At 49.7% G+C, this 24,781-nt stretch overlaps 1 protein-coding gene across 5 annotated transcripts in view; it reads right to left on the bottom strand.

Annotated features, from left to right (window-relative positions):
* The window catches only part of CHD9 (chromodomain helicase DNA binding protein 9), a 2,197,083-nt gene that overhangs the window by 250,661 nt on the left and 1,921,641 nt on the right, over positions 1–24,781 (bottom strand). For 3 of the 5 annotated variants that reach the window (XM_086945176.1, XM_086945177.1, XM_086945178.1), the window contains one exon: positions 17,062–17,286. In XM_086945176.1, the coding sequence (XP_086801302.1) occupies positions 17,062–17,286 (225 nt within the window). Of the gene's footprint in view, positions 1–17,013; positions 17,287–24,781 lie in introns of all 5 variants that reach the window. The other 2 variants (XM_086945174.1, XM_086945175.1) reach the window with 2 other exon arrangements.

Here is a 24,781-nt window from a genome sequence, read left to right as displayed (position 1 = left end):
CTACGTGGACCAGGATGTGTCTTCGACGACCAGGATGGAGGCACGAGCTGTCCCACGCAGGCTCTCGCTGTCGGCGGTGTCTGATCCGGATTTGGAGTCAACAGGCCTTGGCAAAGGCAACCCTTGCAGTGAGTGGAAACAGCGTCTGGAGTGGACCAGGAGGGTCCGGGGTGCTTCTCCTTTGCAGGGAAGCAGGGGCCAGTCTGCAGCAACCAGACCAGCAGATTGGATTTCAAGATTCGTCGTCTAGGAGGTCACTAGCCAGCCGGCAAGTGACCAGACAACGCATAGAGCAGCAAACAGGCAGAAGGGCCCCACGCAGATCTCGTGGATGCTGGAGGGCTGGTCTTCGGTGCAGGAGCTGCTCGGGGTCGGGGCTTCTCAGTCCCCAAAGCACTTGGTCGAGGTTACCTCAGAAGTCATGCTAGAGCGAAGTGCTGCTTCTTCCAAGATGGCCGGTCCCATGTGTCTCGTCGCACCCACGGATCTCAGCTGTGCTGCAGATGTAGGTAGAGGTCGGAGAGGTCTTGGAATCCGTGTCTCGTCGAGCTCTGAAGTCTGGATCCTCTAGGGAAGACGGCAAAGGGAAGCCGCTGGACGCTGATGGTGCCTGCTTGTGCAGGTTGGACACTCCTTGCCCACAAGGGAGATTTCTTCAGTCTTCTTTGTAGAAAGTCGAAGTCCAGAGTTTCTTCTTGTAGAGTTTCAGTTCAGGATTCATCTAATCTGGAATGGGACCAGCTCCTACCTTTATTTTCCTAAAGGGGCTGTACTATCACTAGGTCTGGGGATGGAGAGCCCCAGGAACTGGTTTAGACCGGTGTATGCACAGGGACACCTTACGTGCCCCAGGCATGTCTCATTCCTTTCAGCCCTGTCCTACCCAATACACAAAATCCTGTCAGGGGTGGTGCTAGCACCTCCTAAGGCAGGAAACCCTTTGTCCAAGCCTCCCTCGCTGTAAGGACTCCCAGCAGCAGGAGGTCAGACTTGTGTCTGTGGTGGCAGCATCCATTTTGTGATGCTGAGGCTCGGGTTAACTTTAACTGGGGTTCACAGTTAGGTACATGTTGTGTCCCTCTAGAAGGGTGTAATGCTACCCCCGTCGCCAGAATTGGCGAAGGGGTAGTATTCCAAATCGTATGACACCTTACTTGACATGTTTTGATAATGCTATGCCAAAGTTAGCAATAACCGAGAGGATTATAATGCACTTAAGAGTATATTGTATAGCGTTATCATGGAAACAGCTAAAGGACTTGGTTCCGAAAGCTGTAGACAGGCTCAGCTCATGCCAGAGCACTTTCTCACATAATTCCAAGCACTCTGCCTCCAGGATTGTTAAGGCCTGCCATAGAAGTGACGTATAGGAGTATATGTGTCCATTTTAGGGTTAGATATAGGTATACTATATCTAAAGCAAAGGGTGATTACACCACCTTGCCCCAGCTGATTGATCAGCCAGTTGTGTCAGATTTGGAGGGCCAGCCAGGGGTGGCATAATACATGCTGCAGCCCCTGGTAGGCCTTGGGTTCACTTATGCCCTGGGTACCTATGGTACACTGTACAAGGACTTACAAGAGTGACCAAATACCAATTGGTAAATGCACCTAAGGTACATGGAGTCCATTTTAACAGAAAGTGCAGGTAGCCTGGGGTCCTGAATAGCAGGGTCCCAGGCCAACTAAGTCGAAAACCAGCAAAACACTAGGCAAAAAGTTGGGGGCAACCATAGTCAGATTTCCACCTTCCTACATCGGGGACGGCGCCGTCCTCGGGCGGCGCCGGTGGTGACACCTGACGGACAGACGCCGGGGGGGTCTCAGATCCCGAAGTGGGTCCAGTGGGGTCCCGCGGCACCGGGCCCGAAGGCGCCAGTGGCGTCAGAACCGTTGGGCCCAGCGGCGCCGGGACCAAATGCGCCGGCGGTGTCGGGACAGTGGGGCCCTGCGGCAGCGGGCCCGAAGGCGCCGGCGGCGTCGGGCCGAAGCACTCGACCGCGTCGGGGCCTAAGCCCCCGACCCGCTAGGGGCCCCAGACGGGTCCGCTGGTCCCGAAGGCACCGCGGAGCCCATCGGGGAAGAGAGGATCCTCATGGCCATGAGGAAGCGCTCGATCTCCCCCGGCTTTGCGTTGTGTCCAGGGACCGGAGGGTGTGGGGCAGGCTGCGACGCCAGCGACTCCGGCGGAGCCGCGTGGGCGGTGTCACCCGAACCCCTGGCCGCGTCGTGCGAGCGTCGGGGGGAGTCAGAAGAGCGATGGCGCCTCTTCGACTTCTTGTGTTTCTTACCTGACGACGACTTCGACCCGGAGGAGTGGTGCCGACTCCCGTAGTTGTGGTGGCTCCGTTCCCGCGACCTGTCCCTCGACCTCCCGTGGGACCGGGACCTCTCGCGGCGCCGACTGCCGGAGTTAGAGTCGCCTGCGGGACCGTTCCTGCCTGGATTTCGAAGAGAGGGCCCGGCAGTCGGAGCAGGCCTTGTCGTCGTGGTCGACGCCTAGACAAGTTAGGCACAGGTGGTGAGGATTCGTGACCGACATCGTGCGGTCGCAATCCTCACAGTGCTTGAAACCAGGCATCCCTAGGCACCGATTGGAGTCGCAAAGACTTCGAGAAATGATCAAAAGGATCCCAAAAAGTTAGACAAAAATTGACTAAGGGTTACTGCTTTTTCCAGATCTGCGCTTGCTGGCGCGGAAAAAAGAAGAAGGGACGTCAGCATGCGGAGGCGGCGTCTAAGTACTCCGACGACGTCATCACGGCACCCACGACGCAGACGACTGACGCGGAGCTGCAGACGACGCCTACCGACGGGCAAGGGTACTGCTACGCAAAAATTTCCGGATCCAGTCTGACGCCTGGGGATATTCTAAGGTAAGGAATCTATCACTAACGTGTCTCTTTCAGATGAGCAAGGTGTTAGTCTATCCATACCTGGACGACTGCCTCATCAAGTCAGCCATGTTTCAGGAAGCACAACTGCATTTCAACAGGACGTCCGTTCTGCTGAATCGCTTGGGTCTACACATCAATCTCTCAAAGTCTGTCCCGACTCCTGTCCAGTGTCTGCAGTATCTGGGAGCCTCCATAGATACTCGCAAGGCAAGCGTGTGTCCTTTGGTGGAGAGACGCTTATCAATCCTTCGGAAGGCTCATGACCATATCCTTCCCAACGGTGAGGAAGGTGTCCTTTCTCCTGGGCTCCATGGCCTAGTGCATTTTTCTCACTCCTCATGCACGCATCCGAATGCGGTCTTTGCAGGAATGTTTGGAGGATCAGTGGAACCAGAAAGAGGGGAGTTGGGAGGACAGGATTATGTTGCCACATCAAGCCATCCAGAGCCCTCCTTGTCTCTACAAGGAGATTCCAATGCAGACCATCGTGACAGATGTGTCTCTCCACGGCTGGGGTGTGCATTCGGGTCACCTACAGATACTGGGCAGGTAGTCCTTGAAGGAGTCCACGTATCACATCAACTTCCTGGAACTTCGAGCTGTTCACTTGGCACTTAAAGCCTTCCAGTCTTCCTTTTGCACCAGTTCCCTGCTTGTACAGACAGACAACACAACAACGATGTTCAATCTCAACAAGCAGGGGGGATTCCACTCTCACCCACTGTCTCGGGAGGCCCAGACGATCTGGCATTGGCTTCTGGCAAGGGACTTGACCATCACAGTGACTCACCTCCTGGGTGTGCAAAATGATCAAGTAGACGCTCTCAGCAGACTTGTTCTCGAAAATCACGAGTGGGTCTTAAACGACGATGTGGTGCAAGAAATATTCGAAAGATGGGGAACTCCGGAGATCGATCTGTTCGCCACATTGGAAAACAGAAAATGCTGCGACTTCGCCTCCAGGTTCTACCAACCAGGGATGCTGGGGAATGCACTGGGAATCAACTGGTCGAACAGCTTTCTCTACGCTTTTCCACCCGTTCCCCTGATTCCAACAGTGTTGATCAAACTTTCCCAATCACGGGCCAAGATGCTCCTCAGTGCTCAGTCATGGCCCCGTCAGTGGTGGTTCACCATCTACTACACCGGTCTCTCCTGCCGCACCTTCGACTTCCGTGTCGGTTAGACCTTCTCGCGAAGTTCGGAGGGCAGATGGTGCACCCCAACCTCTAGTCGTTGAATTTGGTAGCATGGCTCCTGAGCTAGTGCAGTATGGACATTTAAATCTCCCTCAGAACTGTATGGAGATATTAAATGAAGCGAAAAGACTATCTACACAGACTTCCTACGCATATCAATGGAAGAGATTTTGCATTTGGTGTGCCTCTAAGAATGCAGATCCTACCTCCTGCAAGGGGGATGTCATTCTTCCTTATTGGCTGCATTTGGCACAATCTGACCTGAATTTTTATTCCATTAAAGTTCACCTAGCAGCTTTAACTGCATATAGGAAATGTCCTTCACAAACTTCCTTCTTCCAACGCCCAGTCATCAAAGATTTTCTGGAAGGTTTGAAGAAAGGGTTTTCTACAATTAGGCGTCCTTCACCCCCGTGGAAGCTTAATGTGGTGCTTTCTAGACTGATGCGGGAGCCTTTTGAGCCCACCCATAAGGCTTCTCTCCAGCATCTGTCCTGGAAGGCAGCATTCCTTGTAGCCATATCGGCTCGCAGTGTGAGTGAAATCCAGGCTCTCTGTTGTCAAGAGCCTTACACAGTGTTTCATTCTTCTAAGGTAGTCATGAGAACTCACCCTAAGTGTAGGAGAGTAGGGTCTGCAATCCTATGATCACCCCAGATTTTTGCTTTTTGCTTCACTGGTTTACGACTTTCCCTGGCTGTGGGCCTGCTAATCAGACCCACAGCCTAACTGTTCTCTCTCTCAATTGACACACATGTACCTTAGGTGCATTTACCAATTGGTACTGGGCCAACTTATCAGTCCCTGTACACTATACCTTAGGTATCCAGGGCCTAGGTGTACCCAGGGCCTACCAGGGGCTGCAGCATGTATTATGCCAACCCTGGCTGGCCATCTAAATCTGACACAACTGGCTGCACGACAGCTGGGGCAAGGTGGTGTAATCACCCTTTGCTTTAGATATAGTATTCATATATCTAACCCTAAAATGGACACATGTATTCCTATCAGTCACTCCTATGGCAGGCATTATCAATCCTGAAGGCAGAGTGCTTGGAATTATGTGAGATGGTGCTCTGGCATGAGCTGAGCCCGTTTGCAGCTTGCGGAACCAAGTCCTAATAGCTGTTCCATGATAACGCGTACCATATACTCTTAAGTGCATTATAATCCTCGCGGTTATTTGCCAACTTTGGTATCGCTTTATCAAAACATGTCGAGTAAGGTGTCATACGAATTGGAATACTAACCCCTCGCCAATTCTGGCGACGGGGTTAGCATTCCACCCTTCTAGAGGGACACAACATGTATGTAATTGAGAACCCCATTTAAAGCGAACTCGAGCCTCAGCATCACAAAATGGATGCTGCCACCACAGACACAAGTCTGACCTCCTGCTGCTGGGAGTCCTTCCAGCGAGGAGAGCTTGGACAAAGGGTTTCCTGTCAGGGGCAGTGCTAGCACCATCCCAGACAGGGTTTTGTGTATCCCAGGTAGGCAGGGCTGAGAGGAAGGTGACTGCAAGTGGCACCCCGGTGCTCACTGTGCATATGCCGGCTTGAACCAGTTCCAGGGGCACACCAGCCCCTGAGCTGGGGAAAGTCCATACAAGGGAGAGGGGTGTAACCACCCCCCTCCTGGTCCCACCCATGGGCAGGAACTAGTCGTGTGCCAGCCCCTTTCTTTAGTATAAAGGTAGGAGCGGGCCCCCTTCCCAAATTAGATCATTCTGAATCTTGACTACTTTCCACGAAAGGACTCTTGACTATTTCTGAAGACTCTCCCTTGTGGCTAAGGAGTAGCCACCCTGCACCAGCGGGCACCATCTAAGCGCATGCGGTTTGCTGCACGTCCATCCTCCGGATCAAGACTGACCAGCTCGACGAGACCCGGATTCCCTGGCATCTCTGACCTCTACCTGCATCATCAGCCCAGCTGAGATTCGTGGGTGTGACGAGACCTGAGGGACCAGCCATCTTCAAAACCTGCACAACGCTTATCCAGCACGACCGCCGAGGGATCCTCGAGTGAGTGCTTTGGGGTTTGAGAAGCCCTAACCCTGAGCAGCTCCAGCACCGAAGTCCAGCCCCCCAGCATCCACGAGATCTGCGTGGGGCCCTTCTGCTCTTTGCTGCTCACCGCGTTGTCCGGTCACTTGCCTGCTGGCTAGTGGCCCTCCTGACGACGAACCACGACGATTACATCGCTGGTCTGGTTGCTCCAGACTGGCCCTTGCTCCCTTCAAGAGAGGAGCACTCCGGACCCACCTGGTCCACTCCAGACGCCATCTTGTCTCCACCGCGTGGGCTTGACTTTGCCAAGGTTTGTTGCCCCAATCCTGGGTCCAGCATCGCCAACAGCAGACACCTTCGTGGGACAGCTTGCACCTCCAGCCTGGTCGCCGACAACGCCTCCTGGTCCGAGGGACAGCAGAGTCCAGTGTCGCCCACTCACCTGGTTGAGGTGACTTCATCCGGTGCCATCCTGGTGCCCACCTAATCACTGGCTAGTGATTAAGAACTGAGTCCCCTCTGCTTTCAGGTCGTCTCCATCACCGATCCAGGCTGGGATCACATCGAACTTCTTCACTGGTTGCCTGCCAGCAACTTCTTTCAGGCTCCATAGACTGCAACGAGGATTCCCGACGTCTTTTGAACCCTATGCAGCCGCAGCCCCTGGGCTAGGTAACCTGAGCATTTCGGTGCTCCAACGTAGGTTCACTATCTAAGTGTCCAGATCCTTTTTCGTTTTCAGCCTATCTAGACGGATTCGTCCGATAAGGAAAATGCTACTTACTAGTATGCATCTGTTCTTGGCATGTAGGGTTGCTGACATTCATATCTGTGCATAGATCGCCGCCTAGTGTTGGGTCCGGATGATTGCACATTGTTGTCCTGGAAGAGTCTTCGAAGTATCACGAGATAGGTGGCTCCTCCCCTGGACTACAGTGCGCATGGGCATCGACTCCATCCCCAGATTGTTTTTAGCCATTGTGGCCAAGATGGAGTGAAACTCAGTGAATGATGACCATGCTAGGAGTATATATGTGAAGACTGCAGCTGCTACAGGCGCCGGGGAGGAGGGCGGGCGATACGAATGTCAGCAGCCCTACATGCCAAGAACAGATGCATACTAGTAAGCAGCATTTTCAGTTCGAGGCATGTGGGCTGCTGAATTCATATCTGTGCATAGAATACATAGCTCCCTCCATTAGCGGCGGCTGCCTGTGCCAGCTGCAGCAGTTTGGAAAAGTGTCTTGAGAACAGCCTGCCCTACAGCTGCCTGCTGTTTGGAGTGCACGTCTACACAGTAATGCTTATTAAATGTGTGTGTGGTAGACCATGTGGCTGCTCTACATATGTCCTCTAAGGGAATGTTTCCAAGGAAAGCCATAGAGGCCCCCAACTTTCTGGTGGAGTGTGCTCTTGGTGGAATGGGAAGAGTGCGTTTTGCCTTTGCATAGCAGATCTGAATACATTTCACGATCCACCTAGCAATACCAGCCTTGGAAATAGGGTTACCTTTGTGATGTGGCGCAAAGGCGACAAAAAGCTGCTTAGTCTTTCTAAAATCCTTGGTCCTATCAATGTAATACATTAGGGCCCGTTTAACGTCAAGGGTGTGGAGCATCCGCTCCGCCAGTGACTCAGGATTTTGAAAGAAAACCGGCAACTCAATCGTTTGGTTGATGTGGAACTGAGACACAACCTTGGGCAGAAACTTAGGGTTAGTGCGGAGCACTACCCTGTTGGAATGAATTTGGAAAAAAGGCTCTTGGATTGTGAGGGCTTGCAGTTCACTAACCCTCCATAGCGATGTAATTGCTACAAGGAAAGCCACTTTCCATGTCAAGAACTGAATCTCGCAGGAATGCAGTGGCTCAAAGGGAGGACCCATCAGTCTTGTAAGAACCACATTGAGGTTCCATTCAGGAGCTGGTGGAGTCCGTGGCGAAATGACTCTTCTGAGGCCTTCCAGAAATGCTTTGATGGCAGGCACCTTGAAAAGTGAAAGGTGCTGTCTATTTTGGAGATACGCGGCCATCGCAGACAGGTGAATGCGAATGGAAGTATAGGCCAGATTACACTTGTACAGATGAAACAGGTAATAGATGATGTTTTGAATAGAAGCATCCAGCGGATCAATGTTGTGGTTCGCACAATAGATGACAAACCGCTTCCATTGTGCCGCGTAGCAGGCTCTAGTAGTGGGCTTCCTAGCCTCCCGAATGATGTCCATGCAATTGGGAGGTAGGTTGAGGTAGCCAAACTCTAGGACTTCAGGAGCCAGATCGCCAGGTTGAGCTGTTGCGGATCTGGGTGCTGAATGTCGCCATGGCTCTGCGTCAGAAGGCTGGGTGTGAGATGTAGCATCTGATGCGGTACCACTGACAGTTCCAGAAACGTGGTGTACCATGGTTGGCGAGCCCAAGTTGGAGCAACTAGGATGAGAGTCATCGAGTGCTGCCTGAGTTTGCGTGCCACCAGCGGAATCAGAGGTGCTGGGGGAAAAGCGTACGCAAATTTGCCTGACCAGTTCATCCATATCGCATTGCCCTGCAACTGTGGGTGTGGGAACCTGGCAACGAAGCTTTGGCATTTTGCGTTCTTCCTTGTGGCGAACAGGTCTATCTCCGGATGACACCACCTTTGGAAGTACGGTTGGAGTACAGATGGATGTATCTCCCACTCGTGCATCTGGTGGCTGTGCCTGCTGAGCAGGTCCGCCATCTGATTGTCCTTGCCCAGGAGATGCTCTGCCATGAGGAAGATGTTCCTCTGAATGGCCCACTTCCAGATGCTCTGAGCCAGATGAGACAGCTGCGGAGAGTGTGTGCCTCCCTGCTTCTGAATGTAGTACATCGCCGTCATGTTGTCCGTCCGAATCAACACAACCTTGTTGCACAGATGTACTTTGAAGGCTTTTAGCGCCATGAAGATCGCCATCAGTTCTAGAATATTGATGTGCATCTTCCCCTGTTGCTGCGTCCATAGTCCCTGCACAGTGTATTGGAGTACATGCGCTCCCCATCCCTGGAGAGAAGCGTCCGTTGTCAGGATAATCTGTGGCACAGGCTCTTGAAACGGTCGGCCCTTGCAAAGGTTTTGTGGATTCTACCAATGCAGAGAGTTGTATGCCCGACCGCTCACCAACACTAGGTCTTTCAACTGGTTGTGAGCCTGCGTCCACTGACGTGCCAAGCACTCCTGAAGGGGACGCATATGTAGTCTCGCGTGCAGGACAATGGAGATGCAGGAGGCCATCATGCCTATCAACTGCATGAACACTTGCTGGAAGCGAGTGTTGAGGTCTGAATTTTTGGATCAGCAATTGAATGCTGTCGATTCTCACTGAATTCGGCTGTGCTGTAGCCGCCAGAGTGTTTATGGTCGCACCCAGATACTGCCGTATGTGAGCGGGCTGGAGATGGGACTTTGGGTAATTCAGTGAGAACCCCAGATCGTGCAGAAGGTGAATGGTTTGGGACACGTGGTCGGCGCACTGCTGGGCCGACTTCGCTTGAATGAGCCAGTCGTCCAGATAGGGGTAGACGTGGATGTTCTGACGTCTTAGATGCGCCGCCACCGTCGCTAGGCACTTTGTGAAAACCCTGGGTGCCGTGGTGACCCCAAAAGGCAAAACCTTGAACTGGTAGTGTTGGTTTTGGATGGTGAACCTGAGGTATTTTCTGTGTGAAGGATGTAGTGGAATGTGGAAGTACGCATCCTTCAGGTCCAGAGTTGCCAGGTAGTCCCCCCTGTTGAAGCAGTGGAAGAACCTGCTGCAGTGTGAGCATGTGGAAATGCTCGTATAGGATGTAAAAGTTGAGTGGCCTGAGGTCTAGGATCGGCCTGAGGGATCCGTCCTTCTTTGGAATCAGAAAGTACAGGGAGTAAACTCCCGCACCTCTTTCCTGCAAGGGCACGAGCTCTATCGCCCCTTTTTGCAGCATGACGCTGACTTCTTGCAGCAATAAGTGCAAGTGCTCGCCGGACATAGGACAGTGTTTTGGGGGTATGTTGGGTGGAGTGGATGTGAGCTCCAGACAATAACGGTATTGGATAAGTGTTCTGACCCACCTGTCCGTGGTGATGGACTTCCACATAAGCAGGAACTGCTGGAGTCTCCCCCCGACCGGTGTTGCGTGGGCGGGGAGCAGTGACAAGGCGTCACTGTTTGTTAGCGGTGGAGGACCTGGAGCTGTTGTTTCCACGTCCTCTGCCCTTGACGTTGTTGCCACGGTATTCACCCCGACCTTTGTTGGTATAAGAAGTCTGGGTGTTGCTTTTGTAGAATTGCGTTGACTGTGAAAGTTGACCCCTTGAGGTGCCTCTAGTATTGGAGTGACGAAAGGACCCACCCCAAAACTGCTGGGATTGCAAGGCACCCATAGACTTCGCAGTGTCGGTGTCCTTTTTCATCTTCTCAAGGGTGGTATCAACCTCGGGGCCAAACAGGTGATCTGGGTTGACCGTTTGGTCCAAGATGGTAGTTTGAATGTCCGGCTTGAACCCAGATATCCTCAGCCATGCATGCCTACGAAGCATAACGCTAGTGTTAATTGCGCGTGCGGCGGTGTCAGCCACGTCCAGAGCGCACTTAATGGAAGCATTGGAGATAAGCTTCCCCTCTTGTATCAACATCTCTGCCGCTTCTTTATATTGATCGGGTAAGTGCTGTAAAAAGGTCTCTAGAGTATCATAGTGTGCCCTGTCATAACGCGCTAGTAGCGCCTGCGTGTTGGATATGCGCCATATGTTGGCTGCCTGCGCCGCCACCCTCTTCCCAGAAGCCTCAAAGACTTTTGATTCCTTGTCTGGGGGAGGAGCATCACCCGTAGTCTGTGAGTTGGCTTGTTTGCGTGCATTGGAGACAACCAGGGAATCCAGAGGCAACTGTCCCTTAATATAAGCAGGATCAGTGGGCGCTGCCTTGTACTTCTTTTCGATTCTTGGGTTGATGACCCTCGCCCGGGAGGGCTCTTTGAACACCTCAGCCGCATGTTTCAACACCCCTTTCAGCATTGGCAGAGTCTTTACAGTCTTTTCAGAGACCGAGAAGGTGTCAAAGAGAAAGTCGACGTCCACTGGGTCAGCATGGAGCTCGCGTCGTGATTGGCTGCTGCCCTTTCGATGAGGGCATTGAAAGCCGCAGAGTCCTCTGTGGGGGAAGTCTTGGCTGAGAAAAGCTGAGGCTCTTGTCCTGAATGCCGGTCCCCAGGATCGCCACCTTCAGACCATGGTTCAGTCACATCCTCTGGGTCTGTGTAGACGGGATAGCTATACTCATCCTCGTCGTCACCTGCCTCGAGATTGGAATGAGTGGGTGAGAGTTCGGGAGCCTGTGGTGAAACGGGCTCCATCAAGGCAGAGGCACCAGCAGAGTCCATCTTCCTTTTGAGTGGAATCTTGTACGACTCTAATTGTGGTTCAGGGGTGATCTTTCTATTTAGGAGGGAGAGCCTGCCCGTGTCGGCGTCGATGAAAACCTCCTGACGCTCCTCCTCTGTTAGTTGTCGTTGCCGTGGGCCCGGGACCACCAACGACGGCTTCGGCGTCGAAGACACCTTCACGGGCACTTCGGCCCCTGATTTTGCTGCGAAAGCCTTTGGCGCCGTCTTAGGCGGCAAGGTGAAAAGTATCGGCGTCAGCGCTTTCGCCGGTTTCTCCAGAGGCTTGGGCGGCACAGGGTTCTTCGGCTTGACTGCTGCGGCCCATTCCCTAATTCGTTGTAGGGACTCCGTAACCTTTTTAGTGAACGAGGCGGAGGGACGCACCGGCTCGAGAGAGTCTTTTGCAGCTGGTTTCGGGGTGGCGACCGACGATGCGCTCTTCGGAGTCGACGCACTTGGCGTTGCCCCCTTGGACTTGTCGAGTGGAAGCGAGGCAGAGAGGGACTTGGGGTCGTCCTGCCGCTTCTTCGGATCGAGAGTGGACTTCTTATGGTCGTCGACCTGCTTCTTGTGATCGAGTCGACCCTTACTGGCGTCGACCGTCTTCGGCGCCGATGCAGCTGCGTCGGTCCCCTTAACCTTTGGCTTCGATGCAGTAGCCTTCGGGTCGGCCATTTTGGCGTGGCTCTTCGGCTCGACGGCCATTTTAGATTTCTTCGGCGCCGAGGCCTCCGAAGTCTTCGACCCGACCAGCGCGATCCGCACTTTCGGTTTCGATACGTCTGGCGTCGAGACCGTGGGTTTCACTTTCGGGTTTGGATGTACCTGGAGTGATGCTGTATTATTGTCCATGGCCGGGCCGGAAGGCGGAGCCGTGGGACGGTCATCAAGGTCTCGGGTAAGGCCCGAAGGCGATCCCTCGACCTGGGCCTCATAATGATGGATGGCCCCGGAGTCAGTCTGAGGAAGCTCCTCGTCCGAGCTATCCTCCACGGTGGCAAGGGCCCCGTCGTCGTCCCCTACCTCCTCGACGACTTCATCGAAATCCTCGGCTTCCGCGTCGTAGTCGTCCTCGACCTCCGATGTTGGGTTAGATTCCGTGATCTCCTTCGTTCCATGATGGAAGAGGTTGGAGCGTCGAGTAGGCCTTCCTGCGCTGAAAGCACGCGGAAGGACAATGTCGGTTCGGAGCCGAGGAAATTACGAACCCGAACGAGAGACAATACTGACGCAAGTCCTAAAGACCTTTTGGTCTCAAGCAAAGTAAAGTAAACAACTATCGATTCCGACAGAGGGAACCGAACACATCCGAACCCAATGGCGGAAAAAAACAATCTGGGGATGGAGTCGATGCCCATGCGCACTGTAGTCCAGGGGAGGAGCCACCTATGTCGTGATACTTCGAAGACTCTTCCAGGACAACAATGTGCAATCATCCGGACCCAACACTAGGCGGCGATCTATGCACAGATATGAATTCAGCAGCCCACATGCCTCGAACCTGTAACTTTACGAATACTAGTAACCATAGACTTTGTACCGCATCCCGCGTGAGAGTGCACACTCTGCACCCGATCTCCCTAGGCCTCCTGCTCCTAACCTTAGGGCTCAGTAGGGTAGTCCTAGCGATCCTGAAGCCTCTGGATCTTGTTACTTACCTGCTAGTATTTCGCATTCCACTTTTAGAGTATATGGTTTTTCGTGCCCCTCGGGCATTTGTGTAAATTGTGCAACTTAAAGTATTTTCTTAAGAGTTTTGTTGTGTGCTTAGTTCCCTGACTCATAAAGAGATCAGGGTAGACTTGTTATAAATAAATATCCTTTTATTTTCATAACAACTTGTGTGGTGTCCTTTCACTTGGTGTTCAAGGGGTATATGTGATGGTATAACAGCTGGCTTAACACGCCCTCTGGAGTTTAGCCTAAAGACTGCTCTTGTCCATGCTACTAGGATAGCTGGTCTATAAGGTTGACTTACAACCAATCATCAATAAGGATTGTTTGGAATGATACACAGTGATCACTAGAATAGTGAGCACTATATATCAGGCCAACTTCTCACACTAAGTTCCTTCCAAAAGTAGTGTCAGAATTTCAACTGAATCAAACGATTTCTTTACCCACATTTTTTCAGCATCCTTCCTCTCCTGCTGAGAGATCCCTTCGTTTTCTCGATGTTAGAAGGGTGTTGAAGTTCTACTTAGAGAAGACTAAAGAGATTCGTAGATCGGATCAGTTGTTTGTTAACTATGGCTCTGTCAGGACTGGTCTTGCTACCTTCAAGCAATCCATCTCCAGGTGGATCGTGTCTTGTATTCAGTTGTGTTATCAGAAAGCCAACTAGTTAGTAAGCCTAAGGCTCACTCTACCAGAGGTAAAGCTGCTACAGTGGCTTTACTCTGCAACTTCCCTATTGCAGACATCTATATAAGGCTGCTACTTGGAAGTCAGTCCATACCTTTACTATACACTACTGCCTGGACTCTGATGCCAAGGCAGATGCTCAGGCTGGGAAAGCTTCACTGAGGAATCTATTTGCACAATAGTGGGTCTGTTTGTTTCTTCCACCGCTGGTGTTTGTTGTTTGGGGATGGGCTTTCTATACTATTCACATGATGACTATACACTGAGATCCCCTACTACAGAAGGAGTAGTTTCTTACCTGTAACTCCAGTTCTGTAGTAGGGGTATCTCTGTGATAGTCATAAGTAACCCGCCCTCCTCCCTGGTGGATGAAACAGTGATATACAGAATTCAGCAACCCTTGCTTTATATGCCTTCAAAAAGAACTGAAAGTAACTAGCCTTTGGCTGTGCATCATGGGATACCAAGGGTGTCTGGAAGGATTCTTAAAAGGCACAGTATCCATTTATTTATTTATTTATTTATTTAATGGTTTTATAAAGCGCGTAGTAACTCAAGGAGCATCCCAGCGCTGACCTGCTTCTCCAAGGGTTTCAGCCGTCTGATGAAATTATATCTGCGGGAAAAGGAGGGTCTTTAAGATTTTTCTGAACTGGAGGTAGTTCGGTTCTGTCCTGAGTCTTCGTGGTAGATAGTTCCAACATTTGGCCGTGTGAACCGAGAAGCGACGGCCACCGGTCTGGGCTTTTCTGACTCTAGGGACTACGATAAGATTTTCTACGTTAGACCGGAGGTCTCTCTCCGCTTTGTATGGGATTAGGAGTTCTTTAAGAAGGGGGGGGGGGGGCGTTATTGTTGAGGGTTTTATGGGCCAGACAAAGGGACTTGAAGACGACCCTTTCTCTGACTGGGAGCCAGTGGAGGGATTTAAGGGCCGGCCTGGCGGAGGATCTTCCTGGTGTGCCCGTGAGTAGGCGGGCGGCGGCGTTTTGGACTTTCTGCAGCGAGTTCAGGGTGGCTTCAGGGGCTCCCAAGTAGATGGCGTTACAGTAGTCTAATCTTGCCAGGATTAGACCCTGAATGAGGAGCCTCCTTGCGGGATCGGGGATTTACAGACACATAATGGCAGCCTATGGGACTTGTCTGTCCAACCCTTCATTTCTAACATGAAAAAAGGATCTTTGTGAAGAGGAGTTTCTCTATGTGTGAAGCTCAGTAAAATAGTTAAATTTAACTACTACCTGGCTATCTTTTTCACTTCAGGATGAAGTAATGGCCAGCGTAGCCTAGTTGTTTTTAGACTGAATTATTGTCTTTTTTATAATCTCCTAAGTGTCTATGCAGAACTGCAGAAGAGGACAACTTAAGAGAATACATCTAATGAAGTGCTCCGGGGTCCACGCACATGGGCGGGACTATTCACATGATTATGACCATCACAGAGATACCCCTACTACAGTACTGGAGTTACATGAAAAACTACTCCTTCTCCGACTTCTTCTTGGACTGCTTCGATTTACCTGACCCAGAGTGTGAAGACTTAGATCTAGACGAACGATGCTGACGACTCCGCGACCAGTCCCTCGACCTCCCACAGGACTGGGACTTGAGTGGCACGGAGCAGACTGCCGGGCTTCCAGCAACTTTCGGGACCACTCCCGCAAAGTTTCCGGCGCCATGGTCCAGCAGTCGGAGCGCGACTTGGGGTCGTGGTCGCGCACCAGGCAGGAGAGACACACAATGCGGGTCTGTCACAGACATCATGCGTTGAAAGTCCCAGCATTTCCAAAAGCCGGACATTCCTACGACACCATGAGTAACTTGACTCAAAAGAATGGAGACAAAAGGCCTCAAAAATGCTCAGTCAAAAATTGACTAGGGGTACCGCTTTCTCCGGATCTGCACTTGCTGGTGCGGAAAAATAAAGAATGACGTCAGCGCGCGAGGGCGGCGTCTAAGTAGCTGCCAAAACATCTCGGCGACCACGGCGCCAACGACTGACGCGGAGCTGCGCGGAGCCACACGACGCCACTTTTCGACGCGCAGGGGTACTGCTGACGACAACTTTCCGGATCCAGTCTGACGCCTGGGGGTAATTCTAAGATAAGGAATCTATCATTATGCGTTTCTTTCAGATACAGAGTTTGGGTGGCTTATTGTTTTTTTTATATTGTATGCTGTTCTTCTATGATGCTCATTATTGCTTGCATGAAACCAGTGTAAAGATTAAGCAAATTCAGTGGAGGTACTAGTTTGGTTATACACTTTACAAGAAAGACTATATTAATCTCATTCATTCTTCTAGGTATTCATACATCCAAACAAGAATAATGTGCGGAATTGAAAAGATCCTGGACGTGCGTATAAATAGGGAGCCTAGATCTGGAGAAAGGACTTGTAGAACAGGTCATATTATTGGCTACATGTTTTCGTTTCCTTTCCTGCTGGCTCATGGGAAAGGTAGCTCGTATTGATATGTGAACTTGGCTGCTCTAAAAATAAAGTGAATAAAGAAGGCATTATCCTCGCCTCCGAGTCCTTAATAGAATTGAATCTTTCTGTTACGAAAGCTAGGAAATTTTTCTTTTAAGGGCATAACATTTTTACTAAAACGCGCCCCAAATCACCCACAGCAGTTTTGAACCAGCAACGCTTAAAACAAAGGAGTGCTGACACAGATAAACATAAGATGCCATACTAAACATATCTTTCTGTGTTGTCTAACAATAAAATGGCACACGTAATAGGAAAAGTCTGCAAATGTTAAAAATTTTTCTAAATTTCCTACATTCTCAAAACGCATGGTAACTAATCAGTGCTGTCTGGATCAGGGCATGCGAAATACTAAAAACAACCAAATGCACTAAAAACACATTATTTAAAGAATGTCAAAAAGGTTCTCAATGGTTAGAAACTGGAAAAAAACAGACTGTTAAGAAGGCTTGTATCAGTAATGTCTCAAAACAATACAGATTTCTCTCAATTGATGAACCCTTTAACAGGTTATTATGACAACTGTGGAGTACCCAAAAAGTGATAGATTAAGGTACTCAAAAATCAGTGTACGAAGGAAGTATCTGAGAGTGTAAGCAGCAGCCACTTGCAGGAAAACCATGCCGCACACTGCAACCAGGTCCTAGAGCAATAAAAATAAACATACGTCATTGAATTTCACTGTAAACTCCTTTTCTCGTACATGCTTCTTCACCTTTGACATCTGTGGAGATAGATCACGCTCTTCTTTCACACAGATGCTTCCAGGTGTCGGTGCACTGGAATCACTACATTCAGTCGCAGCACCAGGACTATCCAAGAGTTTCGTAGTGTAGAAAGAGGCAACATTATTGTTGTCATAACTTCTTCTTGTAGAAGGCCTTTTTCCCTTTAATACTGCCTGGCATATGCTATCTAATCGATTAATAACAACTCTGTCCTGAAGCAAAAGAAAGAAATGTCATGACTTCTTACCCAGGTTAAAAAAGTGCATTTTTAATTTTTATCAAAGATCAACACACTATTTTCTAAATAGGTACAAAAACAATTTCAATTGAGCACATAATAGGATATAGTTATTTACCTTCTAGAACATCGCTCAAGATGAATAATGTAGGTTATCTGCACTTTTTTTATTTTTATTTGTGAAATCTCTCTAACCACCTGGCCAGACTATGTTGTCAAGGAGAACCGCCCAGGCAAAAAGGGATCACCTGGAAGTGACAGCATAGTTGGCTCTATCAACTGACTTTGTCCCTACACCTTAGTCATGAAGGTGAAAAAGAGAACTTAATCTGAAACAGCAGTCTTTCAAGCTTGGCTCGGGCCCTTTGAGAGAAGCATTTGAACCTCTTGCAGTAGAATGGACAGATGCTTGTGTGAAATTCACTCCCATGTGGGGGGATTATTTGATGGTGCAAAAAGAATAGGTCAGGCATAGCCATGTTGAAAGATGTTAAGAACCATCTATTGGACATGATGGATGTGCCAATAATGGCAAACTAAAGCAATCAATTTGGAGGCTGTTGTGACAGGGGAAGAGGACTGGGAGGATTGATGTCTTCATTGGCACATGAGCTGCATACAAAACCCGTGCCCACTGCCTCAAAAGGACTGGGATCACTGCTGTATTGGTTGCAGACGAACATTTTGAATCAGTGTGGAAACCGATTGGCAGGAGCCCACATGCAATGGAATGGGCCACAACACCACTTTTACTTTTTTACTTCTGGGGATATTCTAAGTTAAGGAATCTAACACTAACCTGTTTCTTTCAGATATGCAGGTACGTGCACCGTATAGATGGCCAGACGGTCATATGTGCAAAACAAACACATTTATATATGTGAAGTTAAAGACATCTACAAGAGATCCATGTAAGAGATGGGTGTATACATGCAGAGATATAAATGTAGCTAAGAATAAATATGCATATAAAAAACATAATTCCCGTAGAGACATATTCACTCCTCCGAAGGAAACCCATATCCTCTGCCAGTGAGCGGGAGGCCCAGAAGTGGAGGAACTAGGGAGACTTTAAGAATAGAGGTAACCAAGGCAAGAAAGATAATACATCCTACCTTTGCGAAGAAGAAGTTACTTACCTTCGGTAACGCATTATCTGGTAGAGACAATATCTAGCTGTAGATTCATTACCTTTGAATTCCCAGGTATCAGGCTGGATTGGAAAACGTTTATATGAGCTGTACCCCTTGCGCGCGCTGTTGGGTGGCTCCATTCAGCTCCGAGTGATGTCGTTGTTGGCGCTGGTTATCACATCGCAGTCATCTATATAGGCGCCACCCAGGCACAAGGCTCTCAGTACCAGACCCAAGAAGTGACTTACTTGACTGCTTTTCATAACTAGGGACCTGAAAAGGAAGCAACCGTAGCACTAACACATGAGTCCGGAGAGTGGGGAGGCATGGGTGAGTCTGTAAGTAATCTGCAGCTAGATATTTTCTCTGCCAAATAATGTGTTCCTGAAGGTAAGTAACTTGTTCATTAACTTATAGAGACTTCCAGCTGCAGACTCCTTACCTTGGAAGAGCACCCAAGCCATACAATCCTGGTGTTGGGCTGTGGACAAATTGACTATACTAGGAAGTTCTGAAGGCCGGAACGGGCAAAATGCCTGTCCCTGGAGACCAGGCAGTGTTTGGCAAACGTGTGCAAAGATGTCCACACAGATGCCTAGCAGATGTCTAGGACTGGGACCCCCCAAAGTAATATAGTGTTCGCAGCCTTCTCCCGGGTAAAATGGGCTCTTAATCCCAAAGGGGGCTGCTTCTTAGCCAGGGTGTAGCAGATCTCAATGCGGAGAACAACTCAGTGAGAAATGGTCAGTTTCTGCACTGCCCGGCCTTTCTTGGCTCCCACATACCCCACAAAGTGTTGGATGTCCACCCAGAACTCTTTTGTGAATTTAAGGTAGAACGGCAAGGCTCTTTTTGGGTCCAGACCGCGGAGAAGTTCCTCTTCCTTAGAGAGATGTGGGGAAGCAAAAAAGGTGGGCAGCTTCATTGATTGACCCAGATGGAATGAGGTCACCACTTTTGGCAAGAACGGAGCCCGGGTGCAAAGCAACATTTTATCTCCCAAGATCATCATGTACGGAGGCTTGGATGACAGCACCTGCAACTCACTCACCCTTCGGCAGTTGTTATTGCCACTAGAACGGCTGTCTTGATGGTAAGCAGCCAGAAGGGACAATTATGCAAAGGAGCCCACATGCGAAATGTTAGGACCAAACTAAGGTCCCACTCGGGCATGACAAAGGGCGTGGGTGGAAATATTTGTACAAGATCTTTTAAAAATCTATTTACAATAGGAGATTTTAATAAAGAAGGTCGGTCTGGCAGTCACGAGAAAGCGGACAGAGCAGAATGATAACCGCTGAGCGTACCCAACGAAGAGCCCTGCTGGGCAAGGATAAGAATAAAAAGGTTAGTAGATAAAGAGGCAGAAAGGGGGTCAATGGACCTTTCTGTACTATATTGTACAAACAATTGTACGGCAGGCGTATACCATCTTAGTAGAGGGTTGCCAGGCCGCCAAGATAACCTCACATACTTCAGAAGGATGTCAAAAGCTATCAACTGTCCCCGCTCAATCTCCATACATGGATGCGGAAAGTTGACAAGTTTGGGTGGAGGACCCTCCCCTGCTGCTGCAACAGAGGATCCTCCCGAAAGGGCAGCCTGATCGGAGGATCAATGCTCATTTTCAGAAGCTCTGGATAATAGACTCTCCTCGCCTAGTCCGGAGTCACAAGAATGACTTGGGCCTGGTTATTCTTCTTGAAAACAATGGTCTCAGGTGGTATGGTTAGAAAGGTGTACAGTAGGCCTGACCTCCACTTGTGACGAAAAGTGCAGCGTAGTGATAGTCTCCTTGGAAACTCCAGCAGGCAAAACTGCTGACATTGCGAGTTCTCTTCAGAGGCCAACAGATCTAACCAAGGCTCTCTCCACTACTGAAAGAGTCCTTGCACCACCTCCGACTGGAGATGCTATTCGTAATCTACTAGGCATCAATGGCTGAGTTAGTACGCCCTGGCGTTCAAAGTCCCTGCCAAGTGTTGAACCGTCAAGGAAATGGCTTGACGTTCCAGCCATGTCCAGAGACGCAGAGCTTCCTGACAGTGTCCACATCCCACCCCACCTTGCTTGTTGCAATACCACATGGCGGTGGTGATGTCTGTGAACACCTGCACTACTCTCCCTTTGACAGAGGGAAGGAATGCTTTCAGTGCAAGTAGGATCACCCGGAGCTCCAGAAGCTTGATATGGAGCCTGGACTCTGGCGAAGACCAGAGGCCTCTGAGCTCCGCCTCTCCCATGTGGCCGCCCCATCCCAAGTGGGACGCATCCGTCACCACTGTGTGCTCCGGTTCTGGAAGGGATGAGTGGTCTGCCTGTGACCCAACTCTGGTACGTGAGCCACCACTGCAACTGTTGCACAGTGCCCTCTGAGATCTGGACGTACTCTGACAGGTCCCCTTGATGCTGCGCCCACTGGAACTTCAGGTCCCACTGCAGAGCCCGCATATGCCATCTGGCATGATTGGTCAGCAGGAGACCATGAGCCCCAGCAGCCTCAAGGTTGTGAGAAGTTTGCCTGGTAGATGATGTTCACTATTATAGTGAACACCTGGCACCAGTCCAAACAACCCTTTTGGTGATGGTTGTAAAGTCAACTTATAGACCAGCTATCCTAGAGGTAGCGTGGACAGAACAGTCTTAGGCTAAAAGACTCTTGAGGGCGTGTAAAGCCAGCTTTTTTATCATATGTAACCCCTTGAATACCTGATAAAAGGACATCACACAGGATATGTATAAAACATATATGTATTTATTCACTAACACACTCCTCTGAACTCTTTATGAGATCAGAGGCAAAAGCACATAACAAGCTACACTTAGAAATACTTTAAATAGCACAATTTACAGTTAGGCCCTAGGGGCGTGTAAAACCATATACTAAGTAAGTGGTATATGAACCACGACTTGGGAAAGGAAGAGGCCTAGTGCCTAGGGAATTGCTGGGGCTACACTATCTGACCCATAGGTTAGGAGTAGGAGGCCCACAGGCGGTGCGTGCAGTGTCAGTACACTCAAGCGAGAGTCAATAGAAAGTCAATAGGAACTTAAAGAGGTAAGTAATGAAGTTTTAGGACATTTCCGGTCTAACTAGGATTACACAACTAGCAAAACTAGACTCAGTATAGTCAATCCCTACAGGAGCACCAAAGTACTCACGTTACCTCACCCACGGGCTGCGGGTGCATAGGTGTCAAAGTGTGTCGGGTTTTCTCGTTGTTTCCTATGGAGCCTTGGAAGAAGATGCTGCAGGCGACCAGGAGAAAGATGTCTGGGTGGATCCAAGGGTGGATCGGAGTTGAAGAAGACCTGAAAGCAGAGGGGACAGAGTCTGGGTCACTAGCCAGTGACCGGGTGGAACCAGGAAGGAACCAGACGTCGTCGAGAAGCAATCAGGTGCTGTCGTGAAGCTTGTTGTTGCAGCCACGCGGACCAGGAGGCGTCGAGGACAAACAGGTGCTGGAGAGGAGCTGTCCCACGAAGGTTCTCGCAGATGGAGGGTTTAAAGTTTAAGATTTATTGCACAGTTAATAAAAACTTACAATTATTAAAACAAGCAAATTATAAGACAATCACTAACTAAAGTGTTTGTGATTAAAATAACAGGTGAGTTCTCCTTGTTAGTTAAAAAAACACATTTTGGTTTGTTGCTGTCCATTGGGGCGACTGGATGCTAACAGTTTTTTGTTTTAAGCGGTGCTTCCAGTTGGCCCGGCAGCAGATAGTCTGTTATCCACAATGTCAAAGAATTTTGTTATTCTACACTTTAACTGGGTTTCTCCAGGGTTAAAGCAGAGCATCACAGCCTGCCTGCAACTTGTTATTCCCTTCTGAATCCATAGGGGCCGAAGCAGGTAGCGTCTTATATCCAGAAGTTTTGTGCAGCTTCAGATTATGTGCTTCAAGTCCTCTTTTCCAGTTGAGCAGAGTCGGCAGCAGTTTGCTACGTTTTCTCTTTTCCAGGGTGCTAAGTGAGGCATTATCGGTATATTGCCAAGGCGCATATTGAGGAACTTATTTTTTGTTGTCTGTGTAAGATCCGTTGTTAAGTACTGTTGTGGCTTAAGAGCTGTGTAGCCTTCCAATACCACTCATCCATGTGCTCTCTTAGCAAGAGTTGCTTTGTCCTCGATAGATGAGACTATCTTGGTGACCTTCAATACCATTTTTTTTAAAAGTCTTGGGGTCAGTTGCTGACTCCCATAAGCTTGTTAGTCCTAGGATCTCCAATGATTCCATTAGGTATTTTCTTGCTGGTGAATTTTCTCTAATGGATAGTTCAGTCCAAAGGTGGGTGTTTAGAGATCCATACTCTGCGTCTCTGATTTTCCGCCAGCTTTTAATGTGTGCGCCTCTTCTCTCCACCGTTTGTTTCTGCAGCCCGAATTCAAGGCGGATTTGGGCAGGAGAGGTGTAAGTGGGCAGATGGAATATTGCCCTGTAGGCTCGACTGATGGTGTTGTCTAGTGTCGTTGCGTCTTTACCACGCATAGGTTCGCAGCCGTAGGTGAGCATTGGCTGTAGGCGAGCTCTTGTTACCTGTAGGATGGGGCCCAGTGTCCGGTCAGGAAGAGCTTTCTGCAACGGCTTTATCGACAGATGGAGTGTCGTGCCCTTCCGCCGGATAGCCTCTAGCTGTTGTTTAAATGAGCCATTGCTGTCTAGTATGACGCCTAAGTATTTATAGGAGGTTACCTGCTCTAACTTCTGTCCATTCAGTAGCCATGTAAAATTCCGTTTTCTGTGGTGATTAATTATCATGATTTTTGTTTTGTTTAGGGTAATTGTCAGTGAGGTATTTTTGGAAAACATGTTAGTTTTGTCCAGCAGGTGTTGCAGGCATATAGGGGACCGGCTAATGAGAACTAAATCGTCTGCATAAAGAAGATTTGACAACGTGGTGTTGCCCAGCCGTGGTCCATGAGATTTAACTGCTTCTAGCTCTCCGGGGAGATCTGCAAGTAAAAGGTTGAACAACATTGAAGCTAGGACGCAGCCTTGTTTTAGTCCTTTGCTGGTCCCAATTTCTCTTGAAAGGTGCGTCCCAGGTCCATCCTGACCAAGGTGTTGCTGTATAGCAGTATTAACTGCTGTAGGAGTGGGCCTGGGATTCCCCAATCGCTCAGTTTCTGCCAGAGTTTGTGACAGTTTACGTGATCGAATGCAGCGCTATAATCGATGAAAGACAGGCACAGAGAAGTCTTGCTGCCTTTTGCCGCGTCTGCCAGGAGGGTTAGCGCCATGATGTTCATCGTAGTGCCCTTACCACTGCGAAATCCAGTTTGGGTTGCTGGGATGATGTTCTTTGCGGTTGCCCAAGCTGTCAGATCTTCTAGGATGAGGCCCGCGTATTACTTTGCCTCTGTATCCATCAGAGCTATGAGGCGATAGCTGCTTGGGTCGTTCCTGGGGCCCTTTTTGTAAATCGGGCTTATTATCGAGCCTCTCCAGGATGTTGGTGTTGTCTCCCTTACTTTGAGAAAGCCCAGTGCCAAGGTGCTGCTCCAGTAGCCAGCATCATTTTTATACAGTATTGGCGGGATCCAATTTGGGCCTGGGGCCCCCTCAAGTTTGCCTTTTAGGATTTTTTTCTTGATCCTATCTGCTATTTCTAGGTGTAGGTTATTCTCTGTGTCTGCTGTTAAGTTGGTGGTTGATTTTGAGTCTGTGCACGCGTTTGAGTTGTGGGGCGGAGAAAATTTCCTTTTGTAGGCTGATGTCTTGTCGTTTATGGGTGTACCAAGATGTTTGAGGTTCTGGTCAGCGTCGTCTGACCAGTCTCCCCCTCTGGGGCTGGTCGTTTTTGAGTCAGCTGTGTTAAAGTGTGCAAATAGGTAATGGGCCTAGTCAGATTCAGATATGTTAGAGTCAATGCCCTTGTGGCCTGGCTGTTGAAGGGAGTGGATTATATTCCAGAAACTGGAGCTATTCTTCTGTTTTGAGCTATGGACGATTTTTATCCATTGATCTTCACATTGTTGTCTTTTTAGAGTCCGAAGCTCATTTTGAGTGCCTTCATTGTTAGGTTCATTTCGGAGCTGTTTCAAGGTCTTTTTTATTTCGCGTTTTATGCTGATGGAGGGGTCGGCTTCAAGATCGGAGCCAACAAGCCAGACCTAAGGCAACCCACGCAGGATACACAAAGAGCTTCTGGTGCAGACCCGGAGGGTCTGAGATACTTCACCTCTTCAGGGAAGCAAGGGTCAGTCTGGAGCAACCAGACCAGCGATGGATTTGTTAAAGGATCGTCGCCACAGGGCCACTAGCCAACTGGCCAGCAACCGGACAACGCGTCCAGCAGAACACAAGCAGAAGGGTTCCACGCATATCTCG

The sequence above is a fragment of the Lissotriton vulgaris genome, chromosome 12, assembly GCF_964263255.1.
Source record: "Lissotriton vulgaris chromosome 12, aLisVul1.2, whole genome shotgun sequence".
Classification (NCBI taxonomy): Eukaryota; Metazoa; Chordata; class Amphibia; order Caudata; family Salamandridae; genus Lissotriton; species Lissotriton vulgaris.
The sequence above is the reverse complement of the archived record's forward strand: the minus strand, read 5'-3'. Positions and strand labels throughout refer to the sequence as shown.